The following is a 24257-nucleotide window of genomic DNA, read 5'->3' on the forward strand; positions in this document are numbered from 1 at the left end:
ATCATCCAATTTCCAAACCATATAATCAAATTAGATGTATATCAGTTTGGAATTAATTGCACGTGATGTATTTGAGTGGCTCCCAAAAAATGATGTCTCACATGTGCTCTCCCAATCCTAACATTACATGGAAGGGGTGAGGAATTGTTTTGCAGCCTGTGCAGTAAGCAGACGCGGATGAAGCGTGAGTGATTTACCTGAGAAGTCAATGCAAAGATGCGATTAGACATCCTGTGGTGCAAATTGAGTGAATTTGTGCGTTTGATGTGCTTCAAACTGCAAAAGAAAGTGTGAGCAAACATCTAAAAAAAAAAGAACAGTGGAACAGACAGAAAAACAAGCAGCTTAATGGAGATTGGTTCAAGAATGGCGGCCGATGGACGTGACCAAATTGAATGACATTACTTGTGCTTTACATGTATGGCTGGTATTATGATCGATCAAATCGGTAAAAGATTTCGCTTAACTCATTCCCTGTCGTTAACAAGAGAAAATGTTTCCCTGCCATTGATGAGTTTTACAACAATCAGTTTTAGATGTATTACGCTAGGGGAAGCCTAGCGTAAGAGTGAGATGCATGATGTCAGATGCTCAGAGGAGTGAAATCTGAGAAAGAGAAAATAAGATCGTGGAATAAGACAACCATCCTTTGGCTTAATCCCCTGACCAAAATAAAGAAGCTTTATTTTTATGATTTGTGTCATTGTGTCAGATTGCAAACCTAACATAGTAAGCTACCTAGTAAGATTTTTTTTTTTTGTCCACAAATTTCTGGAATTACCACCACAAAGTCAATCATTTTTATTGCAAAAAAAAAAAAATCAGGAAAACTTGGTGGTCTGATTTAAATCATTTCACTAATTATATGCATTTATTCATGTTATATTTGACACAGGTTTAATTGTTCATCTATACTCCTTTACTCTAGTTCACATTCACAAAACTGAGCCAAAACTGGCCGTTGTCCAGAAGTGTAAATGACGTGCTGTCACTTATGCAACAGCAGAGTGTAGTTGTCAAAGAACAGATGTGAATCAGAGGCAAAAGGAAAACAGAGGATTGCGAGAGACCTAATTGTTTGCGGCAGGTTCACTCGCAGCATGTAATGCGCTAGCCCTCATTTAGCCCTGAACCGCGGAGGGATAATGGTTTAGCAGGGACATGCACAGTCACCGTGGAGATGGATTTGATCAGCTCAGTGCAAGCTGGTGACCCGGGATGGCGAACCGCCAACTGCTGTGAATGAGGTGTTTTCACATTACTCACATCCAGACAAGCACTACGCTTTTGTTCCCAGAATTAGCACTTAGCTGGAACAGGTGGCCAACGATCGCTTTCTTTACGGGCAAGAGGGAGAAAACATATTTAGACTAATGCTTTTAAGCTCAAACTCTAGGAGCAGTTTTGAATGGGGGAAAGCACTAGGAAGGTGAAATGTGACTAAAAATACACCCCGGTTCCATGTTGATTAGATTGGCTTGCATGTTGTGGGCTATTGTTGGAATGAGTGGGAAATCTTATACAGAGCGAGTCCACTGGACCTCCCATTCAGCAGATGGAGAATTTATTCTGTCCAAGGGATCACATAAACTTATGTGGTGTACTTTCTTGATGCCTCTTGGGAGAATATCATTTCACACTGGAATGAATATGTTTATGTCAGATAATCCCTCATAAAAAAGTGAAGGTCAGAAAAAGGTCTTGCCATCTTCATGGAAAGGAATTGCATGTTCATCTGTACTACAATGCAGATCCAAAAGATTCTTGGATACTTGGAAAAGGCAGGTATGCACAACTCTGTATGTGTATCCTGAAAAAGTGGTTTAAGCTAAATCAGGTTTGTGAACACTGATTGTCATGCAGTTTCCTCTTATGTTTTTTATTTATTTTTTGTGCATTGGCAATGCATTTTTACATCATATATTATTATTAGATATTTGTATTGTTTTAGTGTAAAAAAAGCCTTACCAGGGACTAAGGTTGTAAACTAGGCTTTGGCTATAAGCCTATATGTGGATCACTGGTTGCTTTAAACTGAAGCAATGTTACACTGCATTGTTCCTGTTAAATAAACCTACTAATAATAATACAGATCATATGTACAAGGTTTGAGATGTGCCAATGTTATTGTAATCATATTCATACTTGGGCTCGTTTTTCCTACATGCATACTTGTATTAAATCTTGGGTGACTGCTAGCTTTTTTTCAGAGATGGTTCAAGATTACCATCTAACTGATAAATCCACTATCTATAAATTCCCTTTACACTGGTAGTAAATGGGTAGAGTAAGGTAAAACATGATGGCAGATCATCTGTGGGTCACTATCACAGTTCTACCTACTTTCATCATGTATCCTACCTGGGCCTGTAATAACTATGCCACCCTGATGGTATCACTTCCATTATAGACGCTGTGTGTGGGCTTGATTGAATTCTCTTGGTAGAGAATTCAGTTCGGTTAACCTCCGTTCTCCATGACTGCTTCAAGTAGATGTCCTATTTTTGGTGAAAAAACCCCACAGTAGAAATTGGCTACACTGTCATTATTGCAACTTTAATAGGAACTAGTGTTGGTTCATTGATGCATCATAACTCAAAAGATCAAAATAATCAATGATGTATTCAAATAAAAAAAAAGAATCTATTCCGTATTCAAATTAGCATCGAGATTCTAATGATATTAGATTGATTCTCAAACATTTGATCTGTATTGAAAGAATCAATTCTGTATTCAAATTAGATTGTGATGGTGCACAAATGCATGCTGTGGAACTAGGCTCATTTGGACAGGTCAATAATTACAGCTGTGATGCTTCTGGTCCAATTTTCGGCAAGGTTCAATATGCTTATGTTTACATTTCTTTCATATCCGAAAACAAAAGAGAAACATCAAGTCATTATAAACACGGTGCTATGTTTCGCTACTCAAATGCACCAGTGGTTTTAGAATCACTCAAGGAGGCTAACATGATAATATGCCATTATTATGACACACTGCTTTAACTAAAAGAGTTATTAAAACTATTATCTTTACTACTATCCCCATGTTAAACAGCATTTGGGAAATATTAGAAAGATAATAATTTTGACTTAACATTTCCGTAATGTAATAAACAAACCTTAGGGCTCTCTTTTATCAAAAAATGAAGATGACTTCTTTAGGAAATGTGTTTGTCCTTCATAATTGCTCTTTGTAACATGATTTCTTCCAATTCTTCAATTTCAATTGTACTTTCAAAAGCATAGAAACTCTAATTCTGGTATAAATATAAAGTTGTAAGCATGCAAATATAAAGCAGAACATATAGTAAAAATATAAGCTAGGAAACATTTTGGAATTGTATCTTGACCCCAATAATCTGAATCAGATCGTGAAGTCCCTGAAGATTCCCACCCTTTAAAAGTTTGCCCATCATGCAGGGACACAGTGTCTCATGAGAACAACAACACTGTCATTTCCAGCCAATTGCTTCCTTTCATAAAAACACCTGGTCACTGTGCCAGTGTCATTAGCTTCTGGTCGTGTTTGTTTTGTCCCCATATGGAGACTCAATCCGGATATTTGTCAAACCAACCAATAGTAACCAAAGTTAAGGGCAGTTTAAGAATATTTCATGATTAACATACAACTTAAGCACAGTATTACAAAAAAATGATAAACACTATTTTAAAAAATCTGATATCTACCAGTTAATCTGGCACATGGTGGGGTCACTAATGAACCTTATTTATCTGACAGCCTAACGATCACACTAATGTGTGACTGCAGTAACCTTGAGAAATTTTTGTTTTAATCTTTATTATGTAATCACTGCTGCTCTCTAATTGTAATCACAGGTTTCCACAAAGTAAAACACAGTGTATGTAAAGAGTATAGGGTGAATTGTTCAGCAAGTCTAAAATGCTGAGGTTTATGCATTCGTTTTAACTGTAGTATCATTACCCTTGACATTGCACGCAAAAATGTTTTTGCTGCTTGTTTTAACTACGTATTTTAAATTAATTGAAACTATTTTTCCCCAGCTCAATCTACCCACATTTGTAAAAATAATTAAATTAATTTCACTGACAATCTCTAGTTACAGCATTTGCCCCAACCCTCCCAATCACTGTCTTCTCTGATGGGATGGTGTGCCAAATCAAAGATTACTATGAGCCACCTATGGCCCACAGGCCCTAGCATGGACATCTCTGTTTCATAGAAACATATTCTTAAATTATAATACAAAAACAACAGCAAACATGGCTGATGCAAGTCCAGAGAAAATCCAGAGTTCACTTGCTCACACTTAGCCAAGTGTTATGGTCATGTGAGAGCACTGCCTAAGAACAGAGAAGTGAGAGTGTGAGGAAAAAGTGAAAAGATGATGGATCACTTAGACACTCATTTACGAGCCGTGTTTCCACAGCAACTCAAAAACAAACAAGACGAAGACCGATTAAAGCCTTTTAAGACGCACTTGGTAAATGTCAGACAAGGAAGAAATGAACTCAATTTAGAAGAGAACTGATGATTATAGAAAGGAGAAAGGTGAAAGACAAGGTGTGCTCAGCATAACTAATGAGAGGGAATGTATTCAGAGAAAGAGAAACTTTGATTTGCTCTGGCATTAAAAGGTCAAATGCACCTCGTATCTTGTGTCATTTCTTTTATGGCAGTATGTAAGCCAAATTGGACAGATATCTTTTAGTGATCATTTAATGCATTTTTATGGAGGGAATGCATGCATGCATGCTTAAATCATTGTCTGATTTTATATTTATAAAACCGAGAGTGCAGGTTTATCTTTTAAAAAAAACACATAACCATTAAAAAATGTATTTTTTGTCTTGTAAAAGTAGAAAACAAGACATCCTTCTCTACAGGCGTATCAAATATATGAATTTATCCTTAACCAGGTAGTGATCTTAATCTAATACTTCTTTAAATAGTAATATTAGCATTAAATAAACATGCAAATATGATGTTATACTATTATGCATACTATTCAATGTCTTATGATATATGTATATAAATCAGTGACATGGAATGCATCAAAATATAACTACTGCTAACAAAAAATAATAATGGCAATCTCACCTATAAATAAAACTGCTGCATATAAAATTTTTTACCATGTGTGTAACTTTCTTAATTGAGAAGAATGGACAACAGGCAGAAGACATGTTAAAAAAGCATGTGCATATGGTCTCCATGGTAACAGTAATTTGTCAGGTGGGTGCTTGGCAGTAATGTGTTACTGATGGGTAATGGGCGAGAGGAGATGACGTGCAAGAACGAGGAGTGCTAATCAGCACACATGGGAGCCAGTAGCTAACAGGTCTCTGATCTGTAACAGTGTACCAGTACTCTTTTAACACGTATCATGCACAGCACGGCAAAATAGCAAAGCATAATCAAGTCTGCAGTAGGGCTGCACACAGTATCATTTCAGAATCAATATCACAATGTGCGCGTCAACAATAGTCACATCGAAAGATCTGCAATGTTGAGTCTGAATTAGGTGACACTTTATTTTGATGGTCCATTTGAGTACTAGTAGACTGCCTGCTTAATATCTGTTGATATTGCTATTTCAACAGACATTTAACTGACTATAAGAAACTTTGCAAGTACATGTCAACTTACCCTAACCTCAGCTGTCTACTTATAATCTAATGAGAATTAGTTGGCATGTAGATGCAATGTAACTTATATTTAATAAATGAACCATTAAAATAAAGTGTGACCCTGAATTATAGTTGACCATGAGCTACAGAATTTTATTTATTTACTGTATACTGAATGTTTCTCTTGTTTCCAGTCCAAATATCTAAATTTCAAAGTGAAACAAGATTATTTTACTAACCCCACTGGCTTGTTTTAAGAAAAATCGCTTAATTTCTCAAAAACAAAGCAGTATTTTTAGATATTTAAGAATTAAGAATTTTTAGATATTTGGACTAGAAACAAGACAAAGCAAAGTAAGATAAGCATTTTTGCAGTGTGATCATTTTATTTCCATACCTGAATACTGTTAGCCTCATCAGAAAACTGTCAAACAGAGCTATTCAAACTATCCTGTGAAACTATTTATACCACAATATCTATCTTTCTAGCACCAGTCTTGATGAAACAACTGTCTTAAACCTTCTCTTCTGTATTGTGACATCTATACAGTAACCGAGAGAACTTAACAAACTGAAATAAAAAAAACACATGCAATTACTAAAAACACCAGCAGATCAAAGAAAGATCTTCATCAGTTTACCAGCAGATTTTGTTGCAAATCCTCACAATAAAAAAAACAAATTAAAAGAACATGCTGCAATATCTCACAATGCAAACAAAAACTAGATGGACCCGGCTATTTAGACTATAGAAATTCCAACTTTTTAAGCAAATAAAATCACTGCAAACTTGATTTCTGCATTTTTCCACAAGATTGAATCTAATTGGTGTAATTTTCCAAATAATTATTTTTCATTAAAGTAACGTTTGTATACTGTATATGAAGAAAATCTAAATGCTTTGTTTCATAAAGGATAGACAGCTGACTGAGTGGTAAATAACCATCACATGGTATGACCAAGTAGTTTAAAATCTAAACCATCTGAAGGATATATTAACCAGTAAAGCACAAACAAAACATCATCTCTTCTTGAATTCACTCATCTGTTTTCTCCTTTAAGTGGACTATAATACTGTACTAACGTAGGGAATAGTGAATGAGAATATTGTGGATACAGAATAGGAAATAGGTAGGCATATTGGCATAACAGGCCACACCTGGTGAGGTCTTTGTCAGCTTTATGAGCAATCCAGCACATCTATTTTCCATCTTCATGGTCTTTAGAGAGCAGACAGAAAAAAAAGTGAGAGTGACAGATATGTAATGTTTGAAGTGAGCGAGAAGGCAAAGGAAAAGCAGGAACAAAGCGTAAACGGGGAAAAAAGGGCAGCAAAAGAAAAGACAGAAAAAAGACTTAAGGAGTGCACAAAGGCAATGATTTCACTCCTTAGCAGCTTCAGCTCCTGAGAGACATTGCTTTTGATGTAAAGGTTACTCAAACACATGACTCAAAAAATGGATGAGCCATGAATATCAGGGGGGTGACTGTATAACCTTTTCAGTGACCGGCACGGTTGGAACACGTGAGGAAATGAGTGGAGATTTGAATAGATCACAACAATGAAATCCACTTTTTAGTGACCTTGGCATTTCCTCAATAGGCATATTAAAAAGGCATAAAGGAAAAAAACGTGAACCAAATCTCTGACACTAAACGTTGTTTATTTGAAGCAAGTTGTTGCACTTATTTATACAGTAATTCATGGGGCGAGTGTTTTTTTTCTTTTTTTTCTTTGTAGACATCTTAAGTGGGTATCTTGGTTCAGAGCAAATCCAAATCACTTTACCCTTTTTCCTCTTGCTTGGAACAAGAAAACCTATCCATCACATCTATATCAGACACCCTGTTCTTGCACACCCAAACACGCAGCTGACAGACTGCCATGTTCTTAGGAAAAAGGCCCATCTGTCACGTAACAATGCATTATTAGCATTATTAAGCAGATCAGATCAATTATGAACAAATCTTTGAACCCTGTTTAGTTTCTGACTGGGTTAGTTTAAACACGATTTCATGTGGCTTTACAAAGACAGTGTACGAAATGAAGCCAAGTGCACAAATAATTCCCATTTTCTCCACTCTGACATTTGCAAACACCGAAATGCACTACGAGTCCTGCCATTTGCATTGACAAGCTAAACCATGTGCTAATAAGACATTTTTAAATTATTACTACCCTTTTGAGCACAGTTTGAGTCATGCATTTTGTTCAGCCCTGAAGGAACAATATAAAAAATGCTGTTGTCAAATTGTTAGTGACAGGGATTGCAAATTAGCAATTGCAGAAGATTGTATATATATAAAAAATCATGCAAGAGTGAAAGGCCTTTATTTTACATAGAATGAAGTACAATTGTTGCATGGTATTGCACAGAAATAAAAGCAACATTGAATCTTTTTCACCTAATATTCTTGTCAGTATTTGTTTGGCCCTAGGCGAATAACATATTTTTATTTGGCCTTTTCAGCAGGGAGCAAGAGAAAATTCCATTACATGCTGCAGGTACATGGGTCTGTTAGGCTGTGGATGGCAAAAATTACATCCCAATATGCCACTGGACAAAATGAAAAAGATTTGGTAGAACAGACAAATGCAGAGGACTGAACAACACTTAAATTCAAGTGACTTCAACCATAGGTACGCTCTCAAAAATAAAAACGATAAATTCTTGGTTCCCTAAAGAAACATTCAAGTGAACAGTGAAATATTGTTTTTTAGTGTTACAAGGATTTAATAATTTAAAACAGACATGATTTTGCTAATGCACTGAATTGAAAATAACTTGATCACAATCAATCTAAATTAATGAAATTTTTCCAAATAGTGCTATTCAATTTGACTGGTAAAATTATATTAATATTGCAGAAAAACAAAACATTGCAAAGTCAGATTTTTCCAATATCGTGCAGCTCTACCGTCTATGCATGACAACAACTGCAAGCACTCCTCGTCTGGGTGACCTCTGGGAATGGACAAAGGTGACGTATTGTTTGGGACGTAAGGCTGCATGATCAATGTTGTGCTGGGCCAGCTTATGTAATACACAGTTACTCATGGTGGGGCAAGAGGCGCATCTGTCTGTCAAATGTGGTGACTCAGTTAAAACCCAGACTCATTCGTTCCCTCCAGTCATTGATTCTACAATCAACACCGTTTCTAGGGAGGCAGCACCTAATCTATTAAATGGAGGAGCCACACTCCAACTGTGATTTCACTAGTTGTTTTCCTAGGTTTATGACTCAGTTTTGAACATGCATGCACCTGACCATTTAGTTTACCCTGTAGTGAAACAAGAAATTTTTAATAATGCCCTTAAAAGCATCATATATTTAGTTCTATTGTATAGTCCAGGGGTGTCCACACTCGGTCCTGGAGGGTCGGTGTAGCTCCAACCCTAATCAAACACACCTTAACCAGCTAATTAAGCTCTTACTAGGTATACTAGAAACTTCCAGGTAGGTGTGTTAAAGCAAGTTGGAGCTAAGATCAGCAGGACACCGGCCCTCCAGGACCAACTTTGAACACCCCTGGTATCATCCATACAAAAAGGACTTGTGAATGCTCATATTGAAATTTCTGTCATGTTATTTGGAAATAATGGTCACATAATAATTATTATTGTGATATTTAATTGGGTATACCTTGATAATACGTTGAATATTGCAAAAAAGTTGCAGTTTTAATTTTTATTAACAAAAATAAGGGTGTAAAACATGTTGGTTGCCTATAGTCTAACACAAACAGAAACTTGACAGCTCTTCTGCACTAGTTACACGACTCATTCATCAAACATTATTCACTGATCAAGTGACAAAAAATACTGAATTAAAATGTTGTTTAAAAAGATAAAACTAACATGTTCAGTCATTTAATGAGCGGCTCTAAGTGTGTGCATTCAGTCATGTTACTGGCTTAGTAGAACTGTCAAGTTTCTGTTTGTGTTGAACCATATTTGTTGCTCAAAGTGGTCCATACTGGCATTACAGGATGGTGTAGTTGCTGCAGTTTAAATGGGAATTTCCACTATGGAAATCTCCCATTCCACAACATCCCAGACATTCTCTATTGGATGGAGGTTTGTAGACTGTGAAGGCTATTTTAAGTATAGTGAGCTTAATGTCACATTCAAGACACCAGTTTAGATGATTTGAACGTGACATGCTTCATTCTTCTGCTGGAAAATAGCCATTACAATATGAGTCCACTGTTGTCATTGTGGGGATGCAGACGGTCTACATCAATACTTGAAACAATACTCAACTGATACTAAGAGAGCCAAAGTGTCCCACCACCACCCTGATATGTTGATGCAAGGCAGGATGATTCCATGCTTTAATGTAATTTATGTCAAATTCTGATTCTGAAATTTGGAGAAAAACCAGTCTAATGTATTCCATAATCTATTAAATTTTGGTGATCGTGTGCCAACTGTAGACACAGTTAGCTCTTCTTAGCTGACAAGATTGGCACTCATCTGCTTCAAGGTTGGATGTGTTGTGTGTCCAGAAAAACAATACTCCTCTTCATATTTTAGTTGTGACATTTGAGTTAATGTTGTTATCATCTGAAATCAGTCTGGCAATTCATCTCTAGTATCAACATGGCATCTTTACCTACAGTATGTCATTGCATCAGGTATGAACATTACGTTTTTTAATATTACTGTTTATTTATGGAAGTATGAAGACCCCAATTCGATGCCCACAATGATGGCAAAGGTGTCATAATCTTAGCGTATCAATACTTTATCTTCATATGCATTTTCTATTGGTCAGATGCAGTTTTACAATAATTTCAAATCAAGCAAACTTTGCATTTGCTTTGACAAGCTAAATCATGTGTTAAAAAGACATTTTTTAATTATTATTACCCTACTCTTGAGTCAAATCAAGCAAACTCATTCTTGTAATGCTTTGCTTGAAAAGTCTACTTATGTTGTCTTTAAAATCAGTGACAGTTTGTTTTATATTTGGCTCACTAAATCAGTGAAATTCATACGTTTTTGGAGTCGCTATTTTTCTTGGATGAAGAGATTGTAATTTTGTCTTTTCCGTAAGCGAGAAGGCTGCATTAATGTCCATTCCCCTACGAGCACGTGAAACAGGACACTGGCCCCATGAGTACTCTACTTTTCTGGGTCAGGAAGACAGGAGCCAAGGCGAGAGTAGTCATTTGTATATACGTGTCTGCATACACACTTTGTCATCTCCATGCAGTGAATTCTGAGCACTTTGAGGCTCTAGTGTGCATCTGTAGCTCAGACCACACACACACACACCTCAATGACCTTCAACCAATATTTGCTGAGTAAGCAAAAACCTTCACTGCGGTTATCACAACCCACTTCCAAAACATTATCCACACAAAAAAAGAAGAAAAACACGATTTCTCCTTCAACCCTCGAGAGAGTCACCTCTTGTGACCTTCTGTGTGAAACACCCCTCTTAAGCAGCTGATATAAATGTATGAGCAGAGAAATAAAAACAGACTTGAAACAAGGTGGATAAAAAATTTAACACTGCTTCTCTTCTCTCACCCCATCTGAAATTAATGTGCAGTTACAGGCTATACTTTTGTTCTGCCTCCCTGCATGTCAATGTCTAACAATGACCTTCAAATGCACTCTCCTTTCAAGTGCCCTTCTGACAATATGGCAGCAAATCAGACAGCTGATGCTTTCAAAACAGAAATGCACTGATATAAACGGCCATTTTTAGGTACGGTTTTAATGATATTTAGAAGAGAAAAACACGCAATGCAGTAGTTACATATCAATGAAACCCTGCCAAGTTTTTTTTTTTTTTTTAAAAGAAACATCAATTTAAAAGAAACCCCTTTGTTGATAAAGTGTGCATGTTTTCTTCATGCATGATTCGTGAGATGTTTTCTTATTATCATAACTTGACAACATAAAACCTCTTCTGATATGATTAACCAATAACATCATACCCAACTTTCTTGACATTGAATCTCAATTAAAAAAAGTGCATTATTTTCAAATGAGTTCTGTTTGGAAATGTCATATTGCACAAATCAAATTCATTGTTTCATGTAGTCTGAAACATTTCTTGCAGTGCTAATTTAATTGTCTTTTGTTTAAATGAATGTTCTGTAATTAAAAGAAGATACACTTAAAAATGAGCAGAAGCCAAGACTAGGTATTTTGTGTATTTTAGCATTCACTTCCATACAATAAGTGCTGTTATGCAACATTTAAAGTAGTGTTAAGTAAGCAACTACAAAAAAACCTAAGAAACAAATTGATTAAGTCCTTGAAGGATCTCTTAGAAGTCCTCACATAATTGTTATGATTACAAACTGATAACAAGGGCTGAGATGCTGTCAGTAAAGCTTATGCTGCATTACTACATTACTATTCCTGTAACCTTGGCTGGTATGCTAAGAGGCTAAAGACCCAAAGGATCGGAGTCGTCTTGGTTAAAATTAAGAATCCAAATTAAAGTTGATCAGTTTTTTAGGTTAAGCATAAACAGTGAGATGAAGAGAACCATTTCTCCATATGAGCTCAGGAATGGCGGCTTATGTAACCCACACAATTCTAAATATACTGACGCAGGACTGGCCGTGGAGGAGTGTGGAGTGAACTACATGATAGGATCCAGAACAACAAATACACGAATAGAGGTCAGGGGGCTTTTGCATTGCTTGGTTTTATAATGAGATGCTAATAGGCCAAGAATGTGTTGCAGAGAGACAGCAGAGAGGGATATTTGATAGGATTGAGAACTGAGATTGAAACAGCTGTTCACATTTAATTGATATGAACAAGCTAAATATGATTTTGTTTCTTGGAAAAAACAAACTAATTAGATTTTAACATTTTTATAAGAAAATAAAAGGCGTGTTAGCATATGGAAATCTCGACATCACAATGTTTGCATGATTGTCATGGCAATATTGATGGATTCAGAGTGATTTTTAGCATGTTGCTGTGTGATTGCTTGGGTGGCTCTTGAGTTTGCGCACTGGCTCAGTTCTAAACAATTTTCTGGTTTCCAGATATGGCTCTGTTTCTTGCTTCAATACTAAGATCCATTGGCAGTCAGGTGAAAATTGGAAGCCTGACTACATACATATGTGAATTGTTCAAATGCCGTATGAAGTTTTCTTCTAAAATTGGCATTTTCTCAGACTCCTGTGTGTAGGTTCAGTAATTTTAAAAGAAAATTTCAGATGGCACAAACATGCTTTTGCATTTTTTTTTACACAACAAGAAACTAGTTTTTATTTGGTTAAGCGAAATCTAAGCTTAAATTAATTTGGTTCAATTGTTTATTTATTAGATACAATAAAAGGAAAATATTACATGCATAATGCAACTGCATAGCCACTCTTTACCAGAATATCAGCGCATCAGTCTAATCGGAAATGTGATTTATGCAACAGTTCAACAAATAATATACTAAAATCTGCAACTGAAATAATTATTTGTGCCAACAATTAATAATCTATTAATAAAGACAGTCCTTCAGCTTAGTCCTTTATTTATCAGGGGTTGCCACAGTGGAATGAGCCGCCAACTATTCTGGTATATGTTTTACATAGCGGATTCCGTTCCAGCTGCAACCTCTCACATTTACTCTCAAACACTCATACACTACGCCCAATTTAGTTTACCCAAATCACTTATAATGCATGTGTTTGGACTGTGGGGTAATCCGGAGCACCCGGAGGAAACCCACACCAACACGGGGAGAACATGCAAACTCCATTCAGAAATGTAAACTGGCCCAGCCATGGCTCGAACCAGTGATTTTCTTGCTGTGAGGAGACAGTGCTCACCACTGAGGCACCGTGCCAGCCTTCATTTCTACATTTTAAACAAATATTGCAATTTAACAAAGCATCTACTGGTGGTTCTGTCATATTCATGTATCCATGAAAGATCCAAAATAGCCAAGACATCAGTACAAAAACACACTCAATGTATGGTTTAATTATCATTATATAACATTCCCACATTGTTTATAATTTGTTTTTCAGTAATCGCATACACCTTGTCTAGCTAGGCAACACAACAGGTTTTGAAAAAGAGCCACTATAAGCTATAAGAAGTTTCCATAACAAAATACCTCAATTTAAAGACATCACACAGTGCACAACGCCTTTACTTTGTCTTCAGCCAATAACCTGAGACATCATGTGAAAGATGAGGGCGACTGACCATCACACAATCAACTCCTGGAGCTAAAAAAGAAAACAATACAGCTGGCAGGCTTATTATAGCATGCGGCCAGCAAAGGAAACCATTAAAGATGCAGGAACAAACAGAACCTAGATGACACTCTGCTAAACAGGACCTGGTCAGATATGGGCTGCTCATCTCCACAAATACACCCTTATTCCCTGAACACTCATGCTTTCAAAGACACCTGATGGCCCATGAGAGATGCAGAAAGCAATCAATTATTGACCGTTTCAACAGTCCTGTCATCTGCAACTGGAGCTGTGCAATGATTTGCTCTGTAACTCATGCAGAAAAATGTAAGCTGTTGGACGTAGAAATGGAATCAGTAAAACTAAAGGTCTATTTTCACTTTAGTTTTTTGTATTGGTGTCCGAAGAAATTAGTCAAGCACAAAATCTTGCACACCGAGTCTGATGCATTTTATATAATTAGTTGTGGAGGAAAAAAAGCAAAACAATTCTGAGTCAAATTAAGCAGTGACAGTTTTTTTTTCTCTCTTCTTCTTCAAAAAAAGAAAAGGACATATCATGTTCATTCAATCCACTTCATGGAGAGAAAATAGAGTTCACCATCCTCATCATATTAAAAAGCTGAAAGTGATTATACCTAAATTCAACGTTTATTTCAGGAAATCCGTAGTATTATAAGACTTTGCTTGTAATAATGCAGCCACATAACACAAATTTCTGTTAACTAATCTTGAACAGAGACTGTCAATATGTCAAAGGTATGGATGAACACACACATTCGCCAATCAGTGGCAGGCATTGAAACCAGTATACAGTAGACTATATAAGGGTGTACTCACACTATGCTATCGGAACCAAGCCCAGGCCCGTTTCCCGGATCGTTTGAGAAGTGTGAGTGCGCTGAATCGGGCTCAGGCATGGTTCACTCGGCCGGCTCTGGCCCGGTTGGAAGAGGTGGGCCTAAGCAAGGTTCACTTGGGCTTTGTGTATGAGTGCAAAATGCGCCAAAGCCCGAAACTGAAAGCAAGACGTGACTTTTAGGGACTGTTTGATATGGATTTATTAATCATTCTTACTGTACAGTGAATGTAAACATAGATTATTAAAGACGCAAACCCCTCACGGCAGGAGAGCTGCGTACTTTCAGCAACCTCCTAATACTTGCAGCATGAGGACTTTATGGTTGTTTATGAGCACCAAAAGTGCCGGATCTGTTTGGCGAAATATTTGATTGCATGTCACCGCATCCCAAACAATGTAACTAGAGAAATCCCCACTGTGCTGAGCGAGAGCGCTTACTGAACAGCGCAGCATTGATGACGTAAGCGAGCCCATGCCCGATTGTAATGTGAGTGCGGGCCGTCGGGGGAGATGGGAGGGGGGACAAGCGTGCTTTGGCCCGGTTCGAGGAAACTGTACATAGTGCGAGTACGGCCTAAGTGGTTCTCAATCATCTGCCACATTCGATCTATACATTTCACACTCGGCACACTTTGAATTTTGGATTAAGTGTGCAATGACCTTAAATTGAACCATGACAGTTACATCTGAATGGTCATTTGTAATATATCTTGTGGTTTTTGATTATGTGGAAGCATTTGAAAACAGCAGTTTATTGAAAAAAAACGAACATATTCTGCATCTTTCAGCCCCTGAGAGGGCTTCATGTGGCAGCTGAACTTCTGAAATGTGACTGGACAGTTGAGTGTAATGCCTGTGTGTCTGTAGACAGGGGAGAAAGGGCCAGTGTGGCCCATCTGCTGTGTGTGAGTGTGCCGTGTGTGACAGAGAAACATGCTGAGGGAGTGATGGAAAAGAGAGAGAGAGAGATGGAAAGAATACTGGCACTGGTTTCATCCTGTTGGAGTTTTAGGTCAGAAACAGCTTACTACATGGAAGCAAATGGATCTGACCGTGTAACCTCGACCCCATTCGTTGCTGTATTTTGAAAAGTTTTGTGGTAAAATCAATAACACGAGTTTGAAAAGTGAATTTTCAGCATTGCTAATGCTTTTAAATTGTGTCTGGTTTTTGTGGAAATTCTGAAATCACAGCCTGCCATGTGATAACTACTCATTAAATAAAGTAGTTAGAATATCTTTATCAGCCTCATGGGCAAGAAGGTCGCTGGTTCAAGCCTCGGCTGGGTCAGTTGGTATTTCTGTGTGGAGTTTGCATGTTCTCGCCATCATCACGTGGGTTTTCTCCGGGTGCTCCGGTTTCCCCCACAGTCCAAAGACATGTGGTATCGGTGAATTAGGTAAACTAAAAATTGTCAGTAGTATACGTGTGTGAATTAGTGTGTATGGATGTTTCCCAGTGATGGGTTGCAGCTGGAAGGGCGTCCGCTGCATAAAACATATGCTGGATAAGTTGGCGGTTCATTCCGCTGTGGCGACCTCGGATTAATAAAGAGACTAAGCCGAAAATAAAATGAATGAATAAATGAATATCTTTATTCAACAAGCAATCTACATGCTGTAAAAGGACTTTCATACAACAAATAGCTGTATACTGGCCACTGATCATGTTGCCACACTTTGTGTTTTAGTTCTTCAACAACATGCATCTTTACCTGAATTTCCATGCCTTGTTCCAGTAAACGTTTGGCTTGGTTTTCCACCTCCAGACGAGCTCGACTTATAAAAAGCAGGTCATTTTCTATGACATCAATACCCGACAGATCCACACCCTGGGACAGGTAATCTGAAAGAAATAGAACAAAATTGTCAATTTCTGTTTGTTTTTCTAAGATTTTTGTTTATTAGCAATAAACAAAACAATTAAATAAATACATATTTCATTCCATGAGCATTTTTCAGAAATATGGGCAGTCATATGTGTATGTGATAGATAACAGCAATGTGTTATATGGAGGATGAGTGTTTGCACACCCCTAGGATCCTGTTCGAGCCGTTAGCATGTCTTCTTCGCAATTGTGTGCACAAAGCAGGGGGTCTGAAAAACTACTCGACCCATCATTGCAGTAAACTGTGGAAACCGCTCAATATAGTTATGCAAAAAAACAAAAACAAGAAAGGCTTCAGAAAGCAATGCTAAAGTAGGCATCTTCCTACTTAGAGCTGATTAAACTCATGGAAAAGAGCAACACTTTATTTAGATGGCAACATGCCCTGGAATGAATACTTCAAGTAGGGCAGCAGCTTCTAGGAGGGTGTTTGATACAGGTGGAGGAGGCTTAATGTCCCAGTTAGACATGAAAATACTCCACACGGGAGACCAGCAGCAGGTGTGTCGATTCACATAGGCATGGATTTTGCAACACCTGTCCTCTCAGCTGTGCTGCATGAGTGGTGTAAGCGGTCTTGTATTAAATTGTCAGTTTGAGCAGATTAGAGTCAAATGGTTAAACAGCATTATTACAAATGTGAATGCTACTACTGAAGTTAATTGAAGTATTGACGCTCGAATTACCATTTTAAAATGATATTTAATAACTAATAACTGCAATACTTATACGTTAGGCCTAAAAAGTGTGTATCATTTCTTTCTAACATTATTTTATAGTACAAAACACAAAAGAGTTCATAGTAGTTATACCTCGAATTACCATAGCAGTCGAATTGACCGCATGCATTTCAGTGTCCGCTACTTTTGCCTCGAATATGCAAGCCTCTGTTGCCTAGCAACTTCCTTCTAACAAAAACATACATTTCTGATAGCAAAGACAACTTAGACATGTTTTTCAAAACAATGGCAATTTGCCAGACATATGCAGGTGTGCACATTCACAGGTGGTTTTACACACTTATAAGCTGTATTACAAAAATTAAATCGGAAATTTAAAATAATGACAACATAATATACAATGACATACATTAAAGCTTAACTCTAAAATCCAAATAGAAGCTTTGAATTTAAATATGATGTCCTATGAGAACGGTCAGAATAACCGTTGTGGCTATTCCAGTAGTTAGTAGGCTCTCCACATTACCACCAGTGTCTAGCATCCATCTCGATGATGCGACGGCAGCCACAGGACAACGGTGCCAGTGCACTTATCACACATTAGCTATAGGTGGAGCGGAAAGAGAGTGATAGAGCTAATTCCGTGGATGGGGATGATTGGGAGGCCATGATGGTTAAGGGCATCCCTACTCTTTTACAAGAAGAAGTGCCATGGGATTTTAATGACCACAAATAGTCAGGACCTCAGTTTAACGTCTCATCCGAAAGACGTGTCCATGCATTTGTCAAATTATATATTTTTAATCTCTATTTACTTCTCCTTTTTTAAATTCTTTATTATCTGTGTTTTGATTCTGTCATGGTTATTCTCTTGCACTGTGGAAACTTGTGTCATGAAAACAAATCCCTCTTGCATGTAAACATACCTAGCAATAAATCTCGATCAGATTTGTTAAAGCTTTAGTTTACTTTCAACACTGAATAGACAAACACAAATTGATTAATTTACAAGTGGATTAAACATTAAACAATTAGGTTTTCCAAAACACCATCTATTGTGCCGTTTCAATCCCATTTTAAATAAGTAGTTTGAACATGCAGCAAAAATAATTTTGAGTGTATTGTGCCGCACAGAAATATATATATATATATATATATATATATATATATATATATATATATATATATATATATATATATATATATATATATTTAAGGTTGGCATGAAAAGAGGATGATTAAATTAGGCCACTTTTTAATTTTCCTGGAACCATCATATTAAGACAAACTATAGCCATTCAGACAAGTTAATCTATGCACAAGGACATGCACACATCTGAACAATTTTTAAATGCAAGCAGGATATGTGCAAGAAAATGCACACTGTGAACTTTAAAGAGTCGAGGACGGTTGCAAGTAAATGAGAGGGAAAGAAACAGCATCTCTAAACACAGGGTGCCATGCCGAACAGGCGTCTGAACAGACAGCCCATGAGTCAGAGATGCTGACTGATACAGATACAGTGGCACCAAGCAGAACAATGTCACTACATAGATCCACTCATTAGCGCCTTCCTAGGGCACACACCACCAGCTGACGACTCCGTGACTCGATTTGCCGGCTGCTAACAAAGAGACCATAAAGAAACCCAGAGCTATCTCATTAGGAGAGGTCAGATATCTTGCTGAGGAAATGACTCCATACTGTAGCACACAGATGCTTGGAAGCGACCTTGGGTTTGTGGTTCAAAATCGGGAGAGATTGAGAGCTATGTGAAACAGGTGGCTCCTACACGGGATATCAGGGGGAGTTTTTGGCTCCTGTCCGTACAGGTAGGCCCAAAGCCAGAATAAAATCAACCATCGCTGCCAGAAGTCTCTTGTGTTGCAGCACTATTTAATTTCACCTCATTTTCACCCTGCCAGAGTGCAATAATGATTACATTGTCCAAGAAGAAAAGCACTTCACTGTAAAGGGAATGGGGTACAGTGTTTTTGAGCTAACAGTAAACTTCCGGTGAAAGGTTTTTGTGACTATTTTCAAATTCACAAGGTTCCTTTTATAGAATTGATTTTGTAATGTAATCAAAATATAATTAGTTAAATGGACTTAAGCATTCATTTAGTTGTTTAAGGGTAAATTGAGATTAAAAGCCTTTTAAATGCAAGCAGGGTCAGGTAATGTGTATATATATAGCGCATTTATCGGGTATATTTCCCAGAGATGGGTTACTGCTGGAAGGGCATGCACTGCGTAAAACATATGCTGGATAAGATGGTGGTTCATTCCGCTGTGGCGACACCAGATTAATAAAGGGACTAAGCCGGTTTAACGTCTCATCTGAAAGATGGCACTCACTGGCTCTATAGCATCCACTTCACTATACTGGGGCTCACAGAGACTGTAGGTTGAGCAGGCCTCACTAAAACCAATTTGCAACCTAGTTTTCCAATGTGGTCTCCCATCCTGGCACTCACCAGGCTTAGTCTGGCTTACAGTAGCTTCAGTGAGTAGCCGATTTTGGGCTGCTGGTTTCAACTCCATTGGAAATACTGGGGTAAAATATTTTTTCATATTTCAAAGACATGGTGCAGAAAAATGGAATTTATTGCAGTGCTTCTTGTCCAGTGTGAGGCCTACTTTAAATGTTACATCATTCAGCACTGAAGATGACTGATATCAGATCTTAAACGTGGCGATTTTGTAACGGCGTGACTGAAAATTAAAAGTCTGTGTGCATATATCCCCATTACTGTTCTATCATTACCAGTTTGATAACAAGAGCGGGCACAGTTTCATGCTGGTTATAACAGGACAAATGAATGCTAGGATTTAAATGCAACATCATGACTCTATAATTCATTAACTCGCTAGCTTCAGATATGTTTGGAACGACTGCTATTAGGGCTGAAGAATTAAATGAAATTAGAATTACAATGGGGTCTTTGTGATTAAAAACTGCAAAAGGCTGTGATTTAATTTAATATAGACTGCTCACTGCATTTTCTTTAAATAAGGGATGGTGCTTGTAATAGATTTTTTGAGGTCAAACTGCAAAATTACCCCATTTAATTATTATAAAACAGCTAAATTAAGTCAAAGATTATTTATAAGGCACTGTTTTTAGGAACAACAGGTGTTCACCAAATTGCTTTACTTGTATTAATTCAATCAGATCAAAATAATAAAATTTATGAAATATAATACAAGCAGATACTCTAGACAAAAAACAACACTCTCCCTACAGTTCCAGAAGTATAGAAACACAAACAATAGACATTGATTAGTTGAAAGGATTACTGTTGCTTTTGAATGGTCAGATACAGGGTTGGGGTTCAACCCTGTTCCTGGGGGCATCAGACTCACACGTTTTGTTTTGTTGTGTGCTATTTAACACACCTGTTTAAATGTCATCATGACCTAAAAGCATTATGAATAGAATGTTATGCACAAATTAATGTAAAACCTTTACAATTTTAAGTGTTTTCTTGCACTTCTCTGTGTGACAAATATGTATATTTAATTTGGCCTATAATAAGAGTAATCACATTGTGCATTAGTGATAATCTGTAACTGCATCACGAATGAAGTACAATAATAAAATAATTAGTTTGCCAAATAAGATATATAGCTTACATCACTGTTAACAAAAATAATAATTGAATAAAATGCAGTTTATTTGATGCTTTAGTTGACTTAACCTGGTTAATTTTACATATAGCGCAGGATTTGAAGGTCAAATTTATATAGCAGAGATGCATTTAAGTGGCTAAATATAAATCTAAATGTTTTCACAAATTGGAAAGCTATTCAATAAGAGAAATGAAGTGCACATGATGTAAACAGGCCCTATATGTCCATGTCGGTCCATCTGAAAGGCATTAATATGCGATCGTAAGTAACTGCATGTAGTATCTCTTTAAAAACACAAGGTGTGCAGTTAATACTGGGTGGTGAGCAGTAATAAATTAACTAGTATTTCATTTTGAATGCGGCCTCATCTTTCAGCAAAATCAAATCATACAGGGGTCAAAGAGGTCAGAGGGCACACCAGGGGGAGGGCCATAGGAGCTTGTTCAATCAGGATTTTTGACTCCGTTGCTTCCATGGAATGCAGAAAAAGACGCTCGTATGACAGTCTGTTTGCTCTTCGCAGGTCCTTCTTTTTTGTAGAAGCACTAGAGGACCGTTGGCTCAGCATCAATCACAGTTATTACCTGAATTTATCTGGAATGGAGCAAAACAGCCACTCCACAGAGAGAAGGTGCGGTGTGCAATATGGTGTAAAACGATTCTAACTGTGACCTTGGAAATGCAATTTTTTCCCCATTACGGAGGGAAAAAAAAGAGGAGACCGATAAGAAACATTAGTGCAAATTCAATATGGGGTCGGTTTGCGGAGGTGATTCCCGCAAAGCGGGGCACTCAATTTGTTTGAGATTAAAACGAAAGTGAAAAAAAGGTAATTGCTGTTGGCGTAGATAGAGTCATCTCTGAAATTACAAGAAAGAGAAAGTGTCAATTGAACGTGCAATACTTGGTTCAAAATCATTTATATTCAAGAACTCAATACAAAGCAGAGCACTGAGTCAAAAGACATGCTCAAACCCACTAAAACGGTACTTTGTTTTCAGTGTAAAATATAAATAAAAAATGTCTGCAATGGGAAAATGCCAGAGTAATCTAACTAAAGGGACAGTAATGTTGACTGAGGGTTTTTCTTTCAAAGAAAATTACAGCAATTTAGACCTTATCAAAAATAATTCCCTTATATACACCATTTTCTTCAATAAAAAGCCCCCAAAAATATAACCTGCACAAATCACAATGGTGATAAGCATAGACTACAGATATTTCTGGAAAAACAGATGATGCATGACACAGTACTTGAAAACAAGTACCAGTACTTGGCCTTAAAAGAAGCGTAGATTATTTTTTCTGTCAAATTACTTCCTATTCTACCCAATGTCTGCCTTAGATGTTTAATTGCAATGATACATGATGGCCAAAGGAAGAACGCACACAATTCAGCTGGTCAGAAGTGACAAGACCGTGAAGATCACTCTAGCGGCTTCTTGAGAGAATCATTACTTGCGCACCGAAATCACATCCAAAGGTCAGACATTGTCCTCCCACATCAATTTGACCAACTGGAAGAATAAGCTGGCTCTTTCAGACAGGCGTTCAAGCTGCCATCTGTGTACTTCAATAACACATCGAGTTGCCTTGTCACCCACCTAGAGTGGTAAACCATTGCGGCTAGCAATCATTGTGCTACTCACATTGATGATGGTGCATTGCAAAATGTAATTTAGATCTTTATATATATATATATATATATATATATATATATATATATATATATATATATATATATATATATATATATATATAATATTTAATGACAGGGTAATATATTAATGAGACAAAAGTCATCATAGTTGGGTAAACTTAGAGAGCTGTAAACAGGAGAGTATCACAGATACCTATTTGTATTTCTATTTGTTCTGATAAAAAAAAGATAAAGTCCATGATAGTGATTTTAAGACTTTCCAAAAAAGGTGAAAAAAAATTGTGTGAGCCTGATAATGGCAGCCAGAGGAGAAAACATCATCAAATTTAATGTCGATGCATAGACGATGCATTAGAAATCCTTTGTATAAGTGGTACTTTGTTTATTTATTTGTTTTGTAAATTGATGCAAAGATGATATAATACAAAGCATAGCTTTATAAATGTACAGACATATTAACTATTTCCTTCAAGTAATTAAGATCCGGATGACCATTAAACACCATCCTTGTAAAGATGGTCAATTGTCATTGTCTTAAGATTAGACTATGATATACTGAAAAATGACACTTACTGAAGAGGTAGTTGGTAAGTATTAGAATAAAGCCTTTTAGTAAGTAATGTGCATTATGTTTTTCCTTTTCATTAATTTTATCTCGTGTTTTTCTGTGCTGCGCTTAGACTAAAAGTTGTCCTTCATAGGTTACACAAAATTAAGCTTAACAATGCTCGTTTCAGGTGGTGCAGTTGGTAGCGCTGTCGCTTCATAGCAAGAAGGTCGCTGGTTCAAGCCTCGAAAGGGTCAGTTGGCATTTCTGTGTGGAGTTTGTTCTCACCATGTTCGTGTAGGTTTCCTTTGGCTACTCTGGTTTCCCCCACAAGTCAAAACACATGCGCTTTAGGAGAATTAGGTGAGCTAAATTGCCCGTAGTGTATGTGTGTTAATGGGAGTTTATGGGTGTGATGGGTTGTGGCTGGAAGGGCATCCGCTGTGTAAAACATATGCTGGATAAGTTGGCCGTTCATTCCACTGTGAATGAAGCTGAAAAGAAAATGAATGAACACTTTTTTTATTAGCATGAGACTGCAGTAGTAATAGGTCAAAAAGAGATTCTGTCCAGACCAGATTGGCTCAGAGAGGTGACAGAGTTTTTTATGAAGGTCATCCCTCGCGAAGGGATAGCGTTTTCCCATGCCTTCTCCTCCCCCGATCCAACATAACACGTAAAAACACAGCCCTCTGGACTGTGGCAGGAAGTGGATGAACTTGGAATGCTTTGTTGTGATTGGACAGAATCCCTATGGGATGGCTAAGCAAAGCTGAACCAACATACGCAGCAAGCAGAAGTTCACAGTCAGGGTGTCCCCACTAATCTGTCTCTGTGAAAACACGATGTGGGGGATCCAGACTCGCATTAACACTGTAACCTTGCGTCACAGAATGACGTGTTGGCCCCGCAGAGGCTAAGGGGACTTGACACTGTTTATACAACTAAAGCCTCTGAAATCTGCTAAACACGGGACAATCCCATTTCCCACAGTCTCTTCCACTGCATTTGAAGCCATCAGTAGAAAATAATCATCATCTAGATCTCACTAGAATCATTCATAATTACTGGAAAAAAAATATAACCTTGCACCTCAGAATCAGAGAATGCACTATATTTAGCATTACCATCTGTATTACATTCATTTGTTATATGAGCACCCAAAAGATCCTTGCATCTTCTTCTCTGAAATAT

General features: G+C 37.3%; 1 protein-coding gene across 3 annotated transcripts in view; it reads right to left on the minus strand.

The window, feature by feature from the left end:
• Positions 1 to 24257, minus strand: part of cog5 (component of oligomeric golgi complex 5) — a 90257-nt gene that overhangs the window by 44053 nt on the left and 21947 nt on the right. For 2 of the 3 annotated variants that reach the window (NM_001045144.2, XM_087247485.1), the window contains exon 7: positions 16370 to 16500. In NM_001045144.2, coding sequence (NP_001038609.2) covers positions 16370 to 16500 — 131 coding nt within the window. Of the gene's footprint in view, positions 1 to 16369; positions 16531 to 24257 lie in introns of all 3 variants that reach the window. The other variant, XM_087247484.1, reaches the window with a different exon arrangement.

This window comes from Danio rerio, chromosome 4 (assembly GCF_052040795.2).
Source record: "Danio rerio strain M-AB ecotype USA chromosome 4, GRCz13ab, whole genome shotgun sequence".
NCBI lineage: Eukaryota > Metazoa > Chordata > Actinopteri > Cypriniformes > Danionidae > Danio > Danio rerio.